The sequence below is a fragment of the Odocoileus virginianus genome, chromosome 11 (assembly GCF_023699985.2).
Source record: "Odocoileus virginianus isolate 20LAN1187 ecotype Illinois chromosome 11, Ovbor_1.2, whole genome shotgun sequence".
Taxonomy (NCBI): Eukaryota; Metazoa; Chordata; class Mammalia; order Artiodactyla; family Cervidae; genus Odocoileus; species Odocoileus virginianus.
In genome coordinates this window covers 50,466,912-50,484,707 of record NC_069684.1, presented here as the reverse complement: position 1 = coordinate 50,484,707, position 17,796 = coordinate 50,466,912, and the positions used below count along the sequence as shown (strand labels likewise).

At 35.7% G+C, this 17,796-nt stretch overlaps 1 protein-coding gene across 1 annotated transcript in view; it reads left to right on the top strand.

The window, feature by feature from the left end:
* The window catches only part of DNAH14 (dynein axonemal heavy chain 14), a 400,834-nt gene that overhangs the window by 235,321 nt on the left and 147,717 nt on the right, over window positions 1-17,796 (top strand). Inside the window, exons 39-43 of the mRNA XM_070474451.1 lie at window positions 4,016-4,109; window positions 5,444-5,652; window positions 6,717-6,969; window positions 11,117-11,198; window positions 16,165-16,394. Of these exons, the coding sequence (XP_070330552.1) occupies window positions 4,016-4,109; window positions 5,444-5,652; window positions 6,717-6,969; window positions 11,117-11,198; window positions 16,165-16,394 (868 nt within the window). The remainder of the gene's footprint in view (window positions 1-4,015; window positions 4,110-5,443; window positions 5,653-6,716; window positions 6,970-11,116; window positions 11,199-16,164; window positions 16,395-17,796) is intronic.

The following is a 17,796-nucleotide window of genomic DNA, read 5'->3' as shown; positions in this document are numbered from 1 at the left end:
AAGTGTAAACTACTTAGTACAAAATTCACCAAAGAATAAATATGAATAGCAAAAAAAACCTGTAAGTTTATATTCTCATTAGTAATAAGTACAGGTTAGTAGTGAATTTCATTTACTATATACTGTGTTTACCCTATGTGTGTGTGAGTGTGTGTATGTTAGTTGTTTAGTCGTATCCGACTCTTTGCAACCCCATAGACTGCAGCCCACCAGATCCCTCCGTCCATGAGATTCTCCAGGCAAGAACACTGGAGTGGGTTGCCATTTCTTTCTCCAAAAGGAACTGTAGAAAGAAAGAAAGTGAAGTCACTCAGTCATGTCCAGCGCTTTGTGACCCCATGGATTGTAGCCTACCAGGCTTCTCCATCCATGGAATTCTCCAGGCAAGAGTACTAGAGTGGGTTGCCATTTCCTTCTCCATATTTACCCTATACTAAAGTGTAATAACAAAAAAGATAATATTTGAAACAAAGCAGATTAGGAAAAGCTTTTTAGAAACAGAGAACTAATATTCCATAATTATAAGGTTGTGAAGTAGAGATTCATACATGTCTGGTGGTAGTTTTGGAAATACATATTGATAGTTTTAACTTGTCATTTTGTTTGATTTAGAAATCTGTTCCTAGTAATTTGTCCTAAGGAAATAAAATTTGTTGTATTATTGCTGTTTTCACATTGATATGAGAATGGTATGTTTAAAAGAATTAAAAATGTATTTGTCATCTGTGCTATACTTATTTTTGACAATCAATGAAAATAAGTTTACAATATATTCTTTTGTACATCCTAACTTTTCAGTAACACCTTTCCCTATTCTAAACTTATTGTTATATCACTGGTTGCTTAAAAACAAACATATAATAAACCTTTTAAAATTTTCATCTGTATATTAATATAATTTATTTTGTTGTATGTGTTTAACTTAATTTTTTCCCAAATGTAAAATTGTTCTGACACAATTGAATAATTCATCTCCTTCCCACTATTGTTGTTAGAAAATATGCTAAGTATTATTTAAATCTTCTTAAATTTATTGTTATCTGTTTTGTGGCCTAAATGTAATCTATTTGGATAAAGTTTCATGTGCACTTGAAAAGAATGTGAATTCTGCTGTTTGGGGATGAAATAGTCTCTATATATCTATTAAATCCATTGGTCTAATGTATCACTTAAGGCCAATATTTTCCTGTTGGGCTTCCTTGATGCCTCAGCTGGTAAAAAATACACCTGCAAAGCAGGAGACACAGGAGACACCAATTCTATCCCTAGGTTGGGAAAATCCCATGGAGGAGGAAAATAGTAACTCACTCCAGTGTTCTTGATTCAAAATTCCCAGACAGAGGAGCGTGCGGGCTACTGTCCAAAGGGTCGCAAAGAGTCAGACATGACTGAGTGACTAGACACACACACAAAACACATTTTCCTATTGATTTTCTGTCCAAATGATCTGTTCATTGATGTAGGTAGAGTATCAAACTATTGCATTACTGCCAATTTCTCTCTTTATATTTGTTATCATTTGCTGTATGTTGGTGCTCCTATGTTGGGTGCATATATTTACAATTACTGTATCTTCTTGTTGGTTTGGTTATCTATCTTTTAATTAATGAGTTTTAAGAATTTTTAAAAATATCTTCAGGATATAAGTCCCTTATCAAATTCCTTGCTTGTGTGCTAAGTTGCTTCAGTCATGTCCAACTCTTTGCAACCCTATAGATCGTAGCCCGCCAGGCTTCTCTGTCCATGAGATCCTCAGGCAAGAATACTGGAGTGAGTTATCATGTTCTCCTCCAGGTGATCTTCCCAACTCAGGGATCAAACCCAGATCTCCTGCATTGCAGACAGATTCTTTACCGCTGAGACACTGGGAAAGCCCCATCAAATTCCTTATACAATTAACAAATAATTTTTTTCCCATTCTATGAGTCTTTTTAGTTTCTTGATGGTATCATTTGAAACACAAAAGTTTTTAACTGTTATAAATCCAATCTATTTTTTCTTTTATCACTTGTCCTTTTGGTATCATATCTTAAGAAAACTTTGCATGATTCAAAGTCAAAAGACTGTCTCTTGTTTTATTCTAAGATTTTTATAATTTTTTTATATTTAGATCTTTGGTCTGTTTTGAGTTAGTTTTTGTGTATGGTGTAAAGAAGTAAAAAGAAAAGATTGTACTCAAGTCCTGAAAAAATTAAAAAAATAGTAAGGCACTCACACAGAAATGGAACTAATAGAGAAATGGAAATAAATAGAAGCATATTCAACATAGATAGGAATTTAGTATGAAGCTAAAGTAATAATTCTAATCAGCAGGAAAAGCATTTTTTATTTAATCCACTGTCTATATAATATTCCATTTTACTGTGTGAAAGTAGAAAGACTTTTACTTCACTCCCTACACAGAAATAAAACTCCAGATGAATTAATTAATCTAAATTAATTAATATGAAGTAAAATAATTAAAATATAATAAAATTGAGGGACATAGTTTCAGAGTTAGGAAATAATTAATATTGGAACCCAAAAATTATAAATAAAAAGATAAAAGCATTTGACTGCAAATATAAATGAGCAAATATTTTTTCAGTGATTGCAACAAGCAACATTAAAACAAACCAGTCTGGAAGAAAATATTTACAGTATATATTATAAACAATGAGCTAATATTCCTAATATAAAAACAGAACTTCAAAGATGAATAAGAAGTGATTAGGCAACTAAATAAGGAAATGAGGAAAGGCTATGAGTATAAAATTGATAGAAAAATAAAAATTACCAATAGACATATGTAAAGATGTTCAGCCTAAGCATTAGACAAAAAAGAATAAAAAGCATGACAATGATAGACACATTTTTTTCTCATTGAATTATCAATACTTAAGAATATTGAAAGCTAAAACATTCAGTGTTAACAAAAATGTGAAGAAACAAACATTCTTTCATCACATTGATGGAGTATTATTGCCACAAACTTTCAGAAAGAATTTTAGTTGTTGTTGTTAGTCACTAAGTCATGTCCGACTGAAATTTAGTAGAATTTATTAAAGGTTAAAATATATAATGTTGGACCCACAATTTCACATTTAAAAAAATCTATCTAGAGAGGAAAAAATGGAGTAGAGCACAATGTCTTATCTACAGGTATGATAATTGCAGACTTTTGTAACAGGAAAAATAATTGGAAATAGCTTTGGACTTATTTTTCTTCTTCACAATGAGACTTGGGAATTAGAAGCACCTGACTATTGTTTGTTGCTTTAAGACCTGACTGAAACATGGTGCTCACACCAATGTTTGGTCTCTCTCTTCATAAGCCTTACTGTGCCCCTCGCACGGCTCTAGAGTTTGGTCTTCTCTCCCTCTACACTGGGTGGTAAAGGAAGCCAGCGCCAGTCAGCTGATGGTATCATACTCCGCCTCACTGGGGAGGTAAACAGGGCATTACCCACACCCGCCGCACCCCCAGATAATGAAGATCAGAATTCTTCAGAGATTGACGTGATAACAACCTGTATTTGAATCACCTGGGGAGCATATTAAAAATGGAAATCTTGGGCTCCATCTCAAACCAATTCAATCTGAATCTCCAAAGTTGAGGTGTTAGAATTTAATAACGTTGCAGGTAATTCTTATGTCCCTTAAAATATAAAAACTCCATCATGAAGGAAAGTCTAAGAAAAACATACACCAAAATGTCAACTATCTTTTTTTTTAATAGGTGGTGGCAGTTCAGAGAACTTTTTATTTATTCTCTGAGCTTTGCTGTAGTACTTGAATATTATAAAAGTATGTACTATATTTATGAAAACAACAACTAAAATAAAAGAATTTTCTGAAAGAAAATGATCAGTAGTCATAACTCAATTCCATTATACTGTGCTGGTTACATGTTGGCCTTTCAGCTGCAAAACCTCTTATATTTTTATTACTCAAAAAAGTGTATTGACATATAGACCATTTGAGTACAAAAGTATGATCAAATAAAAGTTTAAACATTATTGATTACATATTTTAGGTTTTCAAGCTTGATTTCTCTGATACAGCAGATTCTGATTATCATATTTTTGAGAAGGAGATGGAGAAAGATAGTAAAATTCCAGAAAGTCAAAGTAAGTATTATTAATAAATTCAGCAAAGATTATTAACATAGAAGAAAGACTGAACAAACATGAGCTCTATTTACATCTTTAAAAATATTTTTGATGAGTGATATTTTTGTCCTTGTACCATTTATTTTTTCCTCATGTGTTTATTTAAAACTTGTATATATTGTGTATATATTGTATATATTAGTGTACCTATATAATTATATATATAAATGCTAGCACTTACATAGCCCATTCATTTTACAAATGACCATTAATATCTCACAAGAACCAAGTAGATACTAAAGGTAGGAATAAATATCAGGTTAGAAGTAGCAGTGGCAACCTTCAATAGTATTTTCAGACAATCTAAACATTCCCAGGCCAAATCATACAACCCAAGCATATTCATCTAAAATGAATTGTACACCCATTATCTGCCAGTTTGCTATGTGCCAGGGGGACAGAGAGTATACATGAAAATATCCCTGCTCCAAAAGAGCCAGCAGTCTACTGCAGAAGCCCCAGTCGTGGCTTTCTCTACTCCATGGTGGACGTCATATCGACACATCCACCAGTAGCATATTTATGTTCCTGACTTTGAAAGAGATTTCTGCTATTGTTTCTACATTTTTAAGATTCCTGAATTTTGTATATCAGTTTTGGTATTCAATGTGGGAGAGTACAATGATTGAGCATAATATTTCTTTCATCGGGTTTTGAGACATTCCCCAAGGCAGTTATTTCAGCCCAAGGCAGGCTGTCTGGATCCCAGCTCTACTCTCCTGTTCTTCTGGGATGCTTTTGTATTTCAGGTGTTTAACTATTTTTTTAATCTCTATAATGATCCATGTATCCTGACCAATAGGTTTTCTAATATTGTGTAGCAATGTGCTGGGTGTAGAGTGTGCAAAGTGAAGAAAATGAGTTCCCCAAGTGAAATACTCTTAACATCTGTCTACTTGATTCTTTCTTCAAAGGACATCCTATTTCCTTTTATTTCCCAGAGGCAGCATATCCAAAAAATATTCCTGGGTTGAAAGGGGAAACAAACCATATTGTTATGGAAAAACTAGATTCATGGATCTTTCTCTAATTCAAATTTTAAGGGTTAATTATACAATTCAGCAAACTAAGAGTACCAAAACAATGTTTAAAGTATTGCTAAGTATGTGTTATGAATATTCACAATTAATCTATATGAGACTCATTTCAGCACATTCATTCTAGGCTTTTCTAGGACATCATTCTTTATCTTAATTAGAAAGTACTTTTAATTAAAAGAGAAAATTAGCAAGAATGTAAGGGGAGGAGAGTGAGGGTTTTCTCAATTACGTTACAAATATTTTTCTTTCCAGACTTTGATTGGCAGTGGATTGTCTTAGATGGTCCAGTGGATAACTTCTGGGTAGAAAATCTAAATTCTATGCTAGATGACACTAGGACGCTGTGCTTAGCAAACAGCGAGAGAATCCCTTTGACTAGTAAAATCAGAGTGATCTTTGAAGTGGACAGTCTAGCTCAAGCTAGTCCTGCTATTGTCAGCCGATGTGCGATGGTCTATATGGTACGTTTCTAATACAAATTTCTTAACAAAGAAAATTTATTATTTAGTCATTGTCTGCAGCATTTTATGTTTGTTTCCTCCGGATTCAGCAGGGCTATCCTAGTAGTTACGAAATTTTATGTCCCCTGGTAGGCTGCCGTCTATGGGGTCGCACAGAGTCGGACACAACTGAAGCGACTTAGCAGCAGCAGCAGCAAGCCCTCCTAACCCAGAAGTAAATATGAATGCTAATATTACTACTGTTACTAATATGCTGAGTCGATCCACTCAGTAATTGGAATGTCAGTATTTTCCACAACCGTGCGGAAGTAGTGCTTTCAATAGGTTAAGTTACTTGATAGGGATTATTTTTCCAATCGAGGAACGTTTGCCCTGAAGGCTTTTCATGCCCACTCTATGACTCTTGCGTGCATTCTCAGTTGCTTCAGTCATGTCCGACTCTGTGCAACCCTATGGACTGTAGCCTGCCAGGCTCCTCTGTCCATGGGATTCTCCAGGTAAGAATACTGGAGTGGTTGCCATGCCCTTCTCCAGGAGATCTTCCTGGCCCAGGGATTGAACCCGAGTCTCCTGTGTCTCCTGCCTTGACAAGCGGTTTCTTTACCCACTGAGCCACTTGGGAAGCGCCCCCATGACTCTCATGACTTATGAAATGCATTACCAATGCAGTGGTAAGGAATAGAAGATACAGCAAGGAATGAATGTTCCTTACACATGAAATTATTAACCATGATTAGCCCTATGTTCTAATCTCCTTAGCTCAGTGTAACCACTAAATTAGACTGCTGATTTTCTGGGTAAGCAGTTCCTCTTACCACATGTGCATAGCCTCAACACAGCTCCCTATACATAATCCTCCAGTTGCTTGTTGTTGTGTAGGATTGTGGTTAAAATCAGGAAGAGTAATTCTTTAAGGTGTTTTTGATCACTTGCCCTTTAATGAATGCTGCTTCTAAACCATTATTTGGCAGGGGCAGTAGTGAAATAAAGAGATAGTAAGAAAGTAGGTGGACACTGTAATTTTATTTATTTACATTAAATTACCTTGTGCTTTCTGTTATTAGAATCCTGTTGATCTGGGATGGGAGCCTTATGTTAAGTCATGGCTTCTGAAAAATTCTAAAATTATGAATAAATCAGAAGTGGATTGTCTTGAATTCATGATTAAAAGTAGTGTCACAGATGGACTACAGTTTATAAAGAAACATCAGAAATTTCAGCCATTTCCTGTACAAGACATAACAATTGTTACAACTCTCTGCAGAATTCTTGATGCATTCTTCGAATTCATGAGTAAAACTGGAATCTTTGAACTACGTGAGTTTTTGCCCCTAAGTCATATCAGTGATATTATATCTTAGTCAATGTCAGTTATTTATCACCTTCTATTCAATTATAAAAGAAAGAAAGGAAAGCCAGAAGTTTTTAGTCCATTTGAACTAAGAGCAGACTTGCACATGAAGCAAATTAAAAATCATTTATAAAAGAGTATATCAATAAATTGATATCATCTATAAGTGCTGAAGGGTAACAAAAAAATAAAATAAGGAATCCTTGTAGGTCTCTATCAAGGGATAATAGTTTTTATTATGTTTTAAAGAGTCTCAGAGATAAAAATAGTGGGGGGGGGGGGGGATGGTCCAAAATCCTAGGTGTAAGCTGTGCTCATACAAAAACATATGCATGGAAAGTAATAAAATATATGTAAGAAGAAATAAAAAAAGTTCAGAAAACTGTATAGCATTATGGCTAAAGGCATGGTCTCTGGAGTCAGAATGCCTACATTCAAACACTGGTTCTATCTGGTTCCTGTGAAAGTTGCTTAGTCATGTCCAACTCTTTGCGACCCCATGGACTATACAGTCCATGGAATTCTGCAGGCCAGAATACTGGAGTGGGTAGCCCTTTTCTTCTCCTGGGGACTTTCCCCACCCAGGGATCGAACCCAGGTCTCCCACATTGTAGGCAAATTCTTAACCAGCTGACCCACCAGAAAAGCCATATTTGGTTCCTGATGAGATGGCAAATTAGCACAAAATCCCAACCCAGTTAGGATCTATTGAATTAAAGAAATTGTGAGAAATCCCTGGGGTGACAAGATGGCTAAGGTTCCTGTGAGGGAAAACAGAAACCCTGAACAGAAGAGAAATGAATGCTACCATGAATGGGAGACAAAGTGGAGGAGAATATTTAGGTTTTCTCTTTCCCCTTCTCCTCATGGTTCTGAATGGGCTCTTGTTCTTCCCTTTGCCAGTTAGCAAACCACTGCAAAACTAGAAGCAGCAGTAGGCAAAGGAGCAGAGATGATTCTCAAAGAGTTATTAATAAGATGGTTAGTATAATATAGTATCTCTAATGGCAACCAACTTCAGTTTCTAGGCTGGAGAATCCCAGGGATGGGGGAGCCTGGTGGGCTGCCATCTGTGGGATCGCACAGAGTCGGACACGACTGACGCGACTTAGCAGCAGCAGCAGGAGCAAAATATATGGGCAACGAACTAGGTCCATTAGCTTGTGTTATAAGAAGTCAAGGCTGAGGGTAGCTGCCTCAGTAAAAAGTCATGATCCCTTGCTCATTTCCAAACCTGACATGGCTTTCAGGCACAGAACTCACTGAATAGAGGAAGCTGGGACCCTCTGCACAGTCATGGAAAGTAGTTACAAAATAGTAATTAGTCCTTCTCCAAAGGGAACTGCAAACATTTTCTTGAGTAACTTAGACTAGGGAGAAAGGAATAAAACATTTTGGGGGTTGACCAAAAAGTTTGTTCTGTGCTTAATTATCTTTTAACTTAATTTAAAATTTTTTTGTTAGATTGTACTGTGACAGCTGTCATAAGAGCATGCATTTTCAAAAAACTTATCAAAGTTTCTCTTCAGATCATATAAACTTTAAGCCTTTGTGTGTGTGTAACCATTTTAATATTGAAGATGGAAGAAAAAGAAACATTTTTGGCACATTTGTTGTTCAGTTGCTCAGTTGTGTCTGACTCTTTGCAACCTCTGTCATTTACTTTGCTTCCCTGTCATTTATTATCTCCTGGAGTTTGCTCAAACTCATGTCCATTGAATCGGTGATGTCATCCAACCATCTCATCCTTTGTCACTCCTTCTCCTTCTGCCCTCAATCTTTTCTAGCATGAGGGTCTTTTCCATGAGTCAGCTCTTCACATCAGGTGACCAAGTATTGGAACTTCATCATCAGCATCAGCCTTCCAATGAATATTCAGAGTTAATTTCCTTTAGGATTAATTGGTTTAACCTCCTTGCTGTCCAAGGGACTCTGAAGAGTCTTCTCCAGCACCACAGTTCAAAAGCATCAATTCTTTGGCTCCCAGCCTTCTTTATGGTCCAACTCGAACAAATGTACATGATTACTGAAAAAAAACATGGCTCTGACTATCCAGGTGTTTGTCAGCAGAGTGATGTCTCTGTTTTTTAATACTCTGTCTAGGTTTGTCATAGCTTTTCTTCCAAGGAGCAAGCGTCTTTTAATTTCAGCTGCAGTCACTGTCCACAGTGATTTTGGAGCCCAGGAAAATGAAATCTGTCACTGTTTCCACTTATTCCCCTTCTATTTGCTTGAAATGATGAGACCAGATGCCATGATTTTAGTTTTTTGAATGTTGAGTTTTAAGCCAACTTTTTCACTCTCTTTCACCTTCATCAACAGGCTTTTTAGTTCCTCTTCACTTTCTGCCATTAAGGTTGTGTCACCTGCATATCTGAGATTGGTATTTTTCCCGGCAATCTTGATTCTAGCTTGAGATTCATCCAGCCTGGCATTTCTCATGATGTACTCTTCATATAAGTTAAATAAGCAGGGTGACAATATAAGCCTTGTCATTCTCCTTTCTGAATTTTTAACTAGTCCATTGTTCCTTGTCTGGTTCTAACTGTTGCTTCTTGACCTGCATACAGGTTTATCAGAAGACAAATAAGGTGGCTTGATACTCCCATCTCTTTAAGAATTTTCCAGATGGGCTCAAAATCCATGAGTTCTATCTCCCAGACTAGGGATATTCCCACAATTCCACACTGCTCCCCCTTCTTCTCACCCCACCAATCCCTCATCAGTTTGTACTGTTTTAAACAGTAATTTTTCAAATGTGAGTGTAGAGTCCTCCACAGTCTGATAAAAACAACATAACTTTCAGCCTTTGCAATGACACATTTCCCTTTAGATTTCTTTCTATGGAGAAGGTTCCACATGTCTTATCTTGCTGGTTAGGAAGTAAGCAAGGATCCCATCTTATACTTGTGAGTCTTGACACCATAGACACAGAGAATTGACAGTTCATACTCGATGATGGATTACCTCTTGTCTTAGTGAGACAAGCAGTATCTGGTCTGCAACAACCCCATGAATCTGGGATTAAACTGGATGCTTTCTGGTCCTTTGAAGAAAGTGTCCCCAGAATACGTGTGAATGATACTCACAGAAGGCACTCAAGAGCACCATTCACCTGTTTCTTACAGTGGATATAGCTCAGGAACAGCCAAGTGGGAGAAATGCGCAAAGCACAGGGGAAGAGGGTGGGAAGCTTCCATCTCTCTCTGAGAGCATCACTCTTCCAGCATCTTCCTGTGTTCATTCTCCTGGAAGTTCCCTATGTTATTTTAATATAAAGAAGACAAATATTATAAAAGAAAAAAGCTTAAAGGAATAATGAATAATCATTCACTCTTTGTGTTCCTCTGTGAAATGGGTGACTTGAGAAAAAAATGAATGATGGAGAGTAGAAAAGAAGCAACTAAAAACTATACCTGTGTGATGTTTACTTTGATATAGTTTTCTTTGTAAGCATAAAGCTTTCTTTTTTAATGCTTCATGTATTAGAACTCATTTATTATTTACTTTGTAATGCACACCATATTTGAGGGTGGTGACCTGAATATTTTAAGGTTTTTATTTTGGAATAATCAAACTTACAAAAAGTTGCTAGAATAGAATGAAGAACTTATGTATACAGATTTGTTCTTCAAATAAATAGTAATCAATTCAGCAACTGCAGAGGAGCTCTGCTCCTCTCATCTTAGAAAAAGTAACATACTTTTGATGGGATAAGATAACTAGTTGGTCTGATAAGTCTAAGATACTGATGTGAAATAAGGATGTTCTATGACAGTTCACAAAGTAAACAGTGGTCAAGGTTGCATGTGTGTGTTCTAAGTCACTTCAGTCATGTTCGACTCTGTGTGACCCTGTGAACTGTAGCCCACCAGGCTCCTCTGTCCCTGGGATTCTCCAGGCAAGAATACTGGATTAGGTTGTCTTGCCTGCCTCCAGGGGATCTTCCTGACCCAAGGATCCAACTTGTGTCTCCTGCAGCTCCTGCATTGCAGGTGGATCTTTATGGCTGAGCCCCCGTGGAAGCCCATGTTAAAGGTAACACCTCATTAATTAATCAGCTAAATATTAGGTCTGTTGTTAATTGTGGGAAAATTCTCTTTCTTTTTTAAGGTGAAGATTTGAAGGACGTTTCATCTGAGGAGATAATTTCACTTTCAAAAGTTTCTGTCAAATTCAAAGATATGGAAAACAGGTCAGCTACATTCATTCAAAGATATGTTTTATTAACTACTAAGTGCCAAAAACTCTAATAGAAACAGGATTATCTGTCAATAAACCAATAATCTGTGACTTCCTAATGTCAAAATTCAATTGAATTTATTTTATCCCAGTTTAGAGTCTCTGTATTTTTAATACAAGATCACCAGATTTTGGCAAGTTATCTAAATAATGTGAATACGTTTGTCCAGACACTACATATTTGAGAGTGGGACAAAGTTGATGTGAATTTGTTTTATGTATCTGCCCTTTATGAGCTGGGAAATGTTGAACAAGTTACTAAATATTTTTGATCTCTGATTTTTTTCATTTATAAATAAAACTGGAATAATGCTGTGATGTGCCAGATATCTAGAGTAGTAGCTGGTATAGAGTAAATGCTCAATAATTTTGGAAACTATAGCAATATAGTTGTGCTCACCCCACAATTCTGCCATTTTGTAGGATAGTGTTTCACTATTGAAGCTTTCCTATATCTCATTATGAGATCCTGAGACATTTATGCCACATATGCTTTTAAATGATAGAACATTGTAAATATTTTTCTTACCTGTCAATTCTGCCTTCAAATTCATTCCTTTGTCTACATCTTGATCATCAGCATCCTAAACCAAAAGTTTATTATTTCTTTCCTATACTGTTGCTATAACCTCCTAAATTTTTCCAGTTTTCTAGTCCATATCTAATATGACAACCATATATTATTTTTAATTTTTATTAAATAGCAAGTAGCCATAAAAGGATATTTATAAAGTATGTGCAAGATATAAATAATAATACACAAACATTCATATATATACCACTCAGTTATTAAAAAAAAGTACTGGTTTATCTTTGAAGTTCCTAGTGTACCTATCTAAACCATATGCCATCCCATCATCTGAGATAACTACTATACTGAATTTTATGTTTATTAATATATTCCTAAGCAGTATATGTTTCAACTTTGCATGTTTTAACTTCACTGGAATCACTATGTTCTTCTGTGACTTGAATTTTTGTTCAACGTTATGTCCCGCTGATTAATCCATTGTACATGTAGGGGGTCTTCATTCATTATCACTGCATATTTCTCTGTGAAAATATGTCACAATTTGTCCATTTATAAGCATAGGTTTTGACTATTTGTCATAACCTATTTGTCATGTGTTATTGTCTCTTGTGTTGTTGGAAAAGGGTGTTGCTATGATCCGAGTGTTCTCTTGACAAAACTGTTAGTCTTTGCCCAACTCATTTTGTACTTCAAGGCCAAACTTGACTGTTACTCCAGGTATCTCTTGACTTCCTACTTTTGCATTCCAATCCTCTGTGATGAAAGGGACATTTTTTTTTTTTTTTTTTTTTTTTGGTGTTAGTTCTAAGGACTTCACAGAACCAGTCAACTTAAGCTTCGGCATTAGTGGTTGGGCCATAGACTTTGATTACTGTGATGTTGAATGGTTTATACAACATTTTAAAGACATTATAGACAATTATTAAAGACAATAGTCTATACAGTCAGCAAAAACAAGACCTGGAGCCGATTGTGGCTCAAATCATCAGCTCCTTATTGCAAAATTCAGGCTTAAATTGGGGCATTAATTATGACCTAAATCAAATCCCTTATGATTACACAGTGGAGGTGATGAATAGATTCAAGAGATTAGATCTGGTAGACAGAGTGCCTGAAGAACTACAGATAGAGGTTCATAACATTGTACAGGATGCAGTGACTAAAATCATTCAAAAGAAGAAGAAATGCAAGAAGACAAAGTGGTTGTCTACAGAGGCTTGCAAATAGCTGAGAAAGCAAAAGGCAAGAGAAGAAAAGACAAAGGGGAAAGGGAAAGATATATTCAACTGAATGCAGAATTTCAGAGAACAGCAAGGAGAGGTAAGAAGGCTTTCTTAAATGAAAAGTGCAGAGAAATAGAGGAAGAAAATAGGATGGGAAAGACTGGAAATCTCTTTAAGAAAATTGGAGATATCAAAGGGACATTTCATGGAAGGATGGGCACAATACACAACAGAAATGGTAAGGGCCTCACAAAAGCAGAAGAGATTAAGAAGATGCAGCAATAATATACAGAATTACAAACAAAAAATGTCTGATGGTGTGGTCACTCACCTAGAACAAGATATCCTGGAGTGTGAAGTCAAGTGGGCCTTAGGAAGCATTACTATACACAAAGCTAGTGGAGGTGACAGAATTCCAGCTAAGCTATTTAAAATCCTAAAAGATGATGCTGTTAAAGTGTTGCACTCAATATGTCAGCAAATTTGAGAAACTAAGCAATGGCCACAGGGCTGGAAAATATCAGTTTTCATTCCAATCCCAAAGACAATGCTGAAGAATGTTCAAACTACTGAACAACTGCACACATTTCACATGATAGTAAGATTATGCTCAAAATGCTTTAAGCTGGACCTCAGCAGTACATGAACTGAGAATTTCTGGATGTACAAGGTAGATTTAGAAAAGGCAGAGGAACCAGGGATCAAACTGTTAACATTCATTGGATCATAGAGAAAACAAGGGAGTTCCAGAAAAACATCTACTTCTGCTTCATTGGCTATGCTAAACTCTTTGACTGTGTGGATCACAACAAATTGTAGAAAGTTCTTCAAGAGATGGGAATACCAGACCACCTTACCTGTCCTGAAAAACCTGTATGCAAGTCAAGAAGCAACAGTTGGAACATTACATGGCACAACTGACTAGTTCTGAATTGGGAAAGGAGTATGTCAAGGCTGTATATTGTCACCCTACTTGTTTAACTTCTATGCAGACTACATTACGAGAAATGCCAGGCTGGATTAATCACAGCTGGAATCAAGATTGCTGTGAGAAATATGAACCACCTCAGACATGTAAATGATACCACTCTAATGGTAGAAAGTGAAGAGGAACTAAAGAGTCTCTTGAGGCTGAAAGAGGATGGTGAAAAAGCCGGCTTAAGACTCAACGTTAAAAAAAACTAAAGTCACAGCATCTGGTCTCATCACTTCATGGCAAATAGAAGGGGAAAAAGTGGAAGAGGTGATAGATTTTCTTTTCTTGGGCTCCAAAATTACTGAGGTAAGTGACTGCAGTCATGAAATTAAAATATGTTTGCTCCTTGAAAGGAAAACTATGACAAACTTAGACTGCATATTAAAAAGCAGAGACTTCACTTTGCTGGGAAAGATTCATATAGTCAAAGCTATGATTTTTCCAGTAGCCATGTATGGATGTTAGAGTTGGACCATGAAGAAGGCTGAGTGCTAAAGAATTGATGCTTTTCAAAAGTGGTGCTGGAAAAGACTCTTGAGAGTCCGTTGATCTTCAAGGAGATCAAACCAGTCAATACTGAAGGAAATCAACCCCAGGAATATTCATTGGAATGACCGATGCTAAAGCTGAAGCTCCAATACTTTTGCCATCTAATGCGAAGAGCCTATTCATTTAAAAGACCCTAATGATGGGAAAGATTGAAGGCAAAATGAGAAGGGGGCAGCAAAAGATGACATGATTAGATGGCATCACCAACCCAATGGGCATGAATCTGAGCAAACTTTGGTAGTGGAGGACAGGGGAGCCTGGCGTGCTGCAGTCCCTGGGGTCACAAAGAGTCAGACACAATTTAGCATCTGAACAGCAACAACAACAACAAAGTGTAGGTTTTTTTTTCAATTTTTTGGTTTTTACGAATATTATTGTGATTATTCTTCTTGTGTGTGTCTCCTGGTATTTATATGCAAGAGTCTGATTTTTAAAAAACATAAATTAGAATGTTCCTCTGTTTTATAGCCATTTAATAACTTTGCATTACATTTAGAGTGGAAGGAGAAAAGTTTTGGCACAGCTTAAAAATCCCCTGCCTATATCTCCAGACTTATCTCCTAAACTTTTCAACTAATTAGGTATGCTTCAAAGACACTGGATTTTTTTTTTTTTTTTTCAGTTCTTCAAACTTGTTGTAACCATTTCACCTCATGGTCTTCACACATGTATGTCTTCTCAAAATGTCCTTCCTCTTACATTTTTCAAAATTGCACTCATTCTTCAGTTCTCAATTTAACTGTTATTTGTTCAAAGAAGTCTTCCTTGACTCACAAACTTTAAATTAGTCATCTCTACTAATATTCTTCACAGTATGCTCTACACATATCATGGTTTGGTATTCATTTTCTTATCTCCAAAATAAGTGATCGTATTTGTTTTGTTCAGAGTAACTGAGATATAGTAGGAATTCAAAAAAATATTTGCTGAACAAACTCTTACATGTGAGGAGAAATGTCAAATAGGACTATATACATGCATTATACATTAATAATTGCCAATAAAGTTCAGTGATACATTTTTAGAATTTTCATAATTTAGAAGTAATTTTATGAAAATGAAATCTTGAACCACTCAAAATATCCTGAAATCAGGCCCAAATCTTTTGGTTAGCCCCATCATCATTGGTGCTATCACTACTTTATTTGAGAGTCCCACAACCCAAGATAACCTGAGTTGACCCAGACTGGAGAAGACTCGCCCCAGATTCACACTGCCTGCTTTTAGCCAATTTGATTTCAATCAACCTATAGGACTTGTTTGAGAAGAGTACAGAGTGAATGATTATTCATTTATGTCTTTCTGCATTAAATGGAGACTTATCAGATTCTCTCCTAAGAGACAGATGAACTCTTAAGCAACAAATTGGCCTAAAATAAAAGTGAATGTCATTTATTACCTGAAATAAAGTTTTGACTACAAATCTTTTACACATATGGTACTTCAAAAATAAAAATAGTATCAGTGTTTAATTTACATGACTTATCAAAGGTAAATTATACATTAACTCTAAAACTTCCATGTTAATACTTAACTGTAAAAAATTTTAGTAACAAAATTTTGATGTGATAGTGCAATAAATTGCTGGACTGCTTTCTAAAAGTTTTAATCTTCACCTTTCCACATCTACCTACCACAGGGGTGAAAATGAATGGCACATGGAGAAAAATCCTATTAAATTGAAAAAAACAATTCAAAAGCTTTTTGTGTTTGCATTTACTTGGGCATTTGGAGGAACTTTACAACGTGAAGATGAACATGAAGATGATATAATATTTTATCCAAGTTCTGAACCTGATTCACCTGCAACAGTAACTTATGATTTTGACAAACTTGTTCGTGAATTATTTGAAAGCAATGCACAAATAGGTAAGTTCTGAGGGAAAAGTCATAATTATGCATACTTCAAAATGTTAATTTGAAACTCATCATTGGATTTATATTTATTTAGCTCATCTATTTTAAATGTGAAGATTAGTGGTAGAAGATGGTTAAATAAGTATACTCTAACATCCCTAATAGGACTGTGACAACCGCACAAGGAGGAGGCCCAGCTCAACATCCAGTGTAGGCTCTGGCCATCCCAACACCAATCATAACCCCTATCAAGGGGATAACGGTCCGCACACACCAAATAAAGAGAAAGCAGACATTCATACTAAACACAGCCTCTAACAAAAATTACTAGACCCATGGAGTCTATCTACGTGGGGACACTATCACATTAAAAACAGCCCTTTAAGACCACAGTACATAACTATTTCTCCTAAACTCATAGAGTCAGAGAAATATGAGTAGAATGAAGAAGCAGAGGAACCACTAATTAAAAAATCAAGATAATTCCTCTGAAAGAGCAAACAGTGAAACAGGTATTTCCAGTCTACCAAATCACAAGTTCAAAAAGGAGTTAATGAAAATACTGAAGGAGTTAAGAAAGGTTATTAGTAGAAATGCAGATTACTGTAAAAGGAACTAAAATTACAAACAGAGGCCAATTAAAATTTGGAAACTCGTTTTCTAATACAAAACCTGAGCTAAAGGCAATGATGGCAAACTGTACCAAGCAGAAGAATGAAAAAGTGACCTGGGAGATAGAATAATGGAAATCACTCAGTCAGAAGAGCAAAGGGAAGACAAACGAAAAAGAAATTAAAGCAATATATGAGACCTATTGAATAATATAATGCATTCCACTCTATACATAGAAAGAATACCAGAAGGAGGCAAAAGAGAAAAGGGAATAAAAAATGTATTTGAAAAAATTATGGCCAACAGAAGGTGGGAGGGAGATTCAAGAGGGAGGGGACATATGTACACCTATGGTTAATTCATGCTGATGTATGGCAGAAATCAAACCAATATTGTAAACCAATCACCAATCACTTAAAAATAAATTTCTTTTCTAAAAAGTATAACATAACTTTGAAAAAGAGATTATGGCTAAAAACTTTCCAAATCTGAAGAAGGAAACAGATATACAGATATGAGAAACCCACATTAGGGCAAAGGACAAACATAGATTGAAAATGATGGGATGAAAAAGTGTATTTCACGCAAACTGAAATGTCAAGCAGGGACAGCAATAAGACAAAATACACTTTTTTAAAAGGCCATAAAGATAAAGAAGGACATTATATAATGATAAAAACAACCAATACAAGAAGAGAATATTACAGTCATTAACATATATGCACCCCAAACATGAGCACCCACAAAAATCAAACAAGTATTAGCAGAAATAAAGGGAGAAACTGACAGAAATAAAATAATA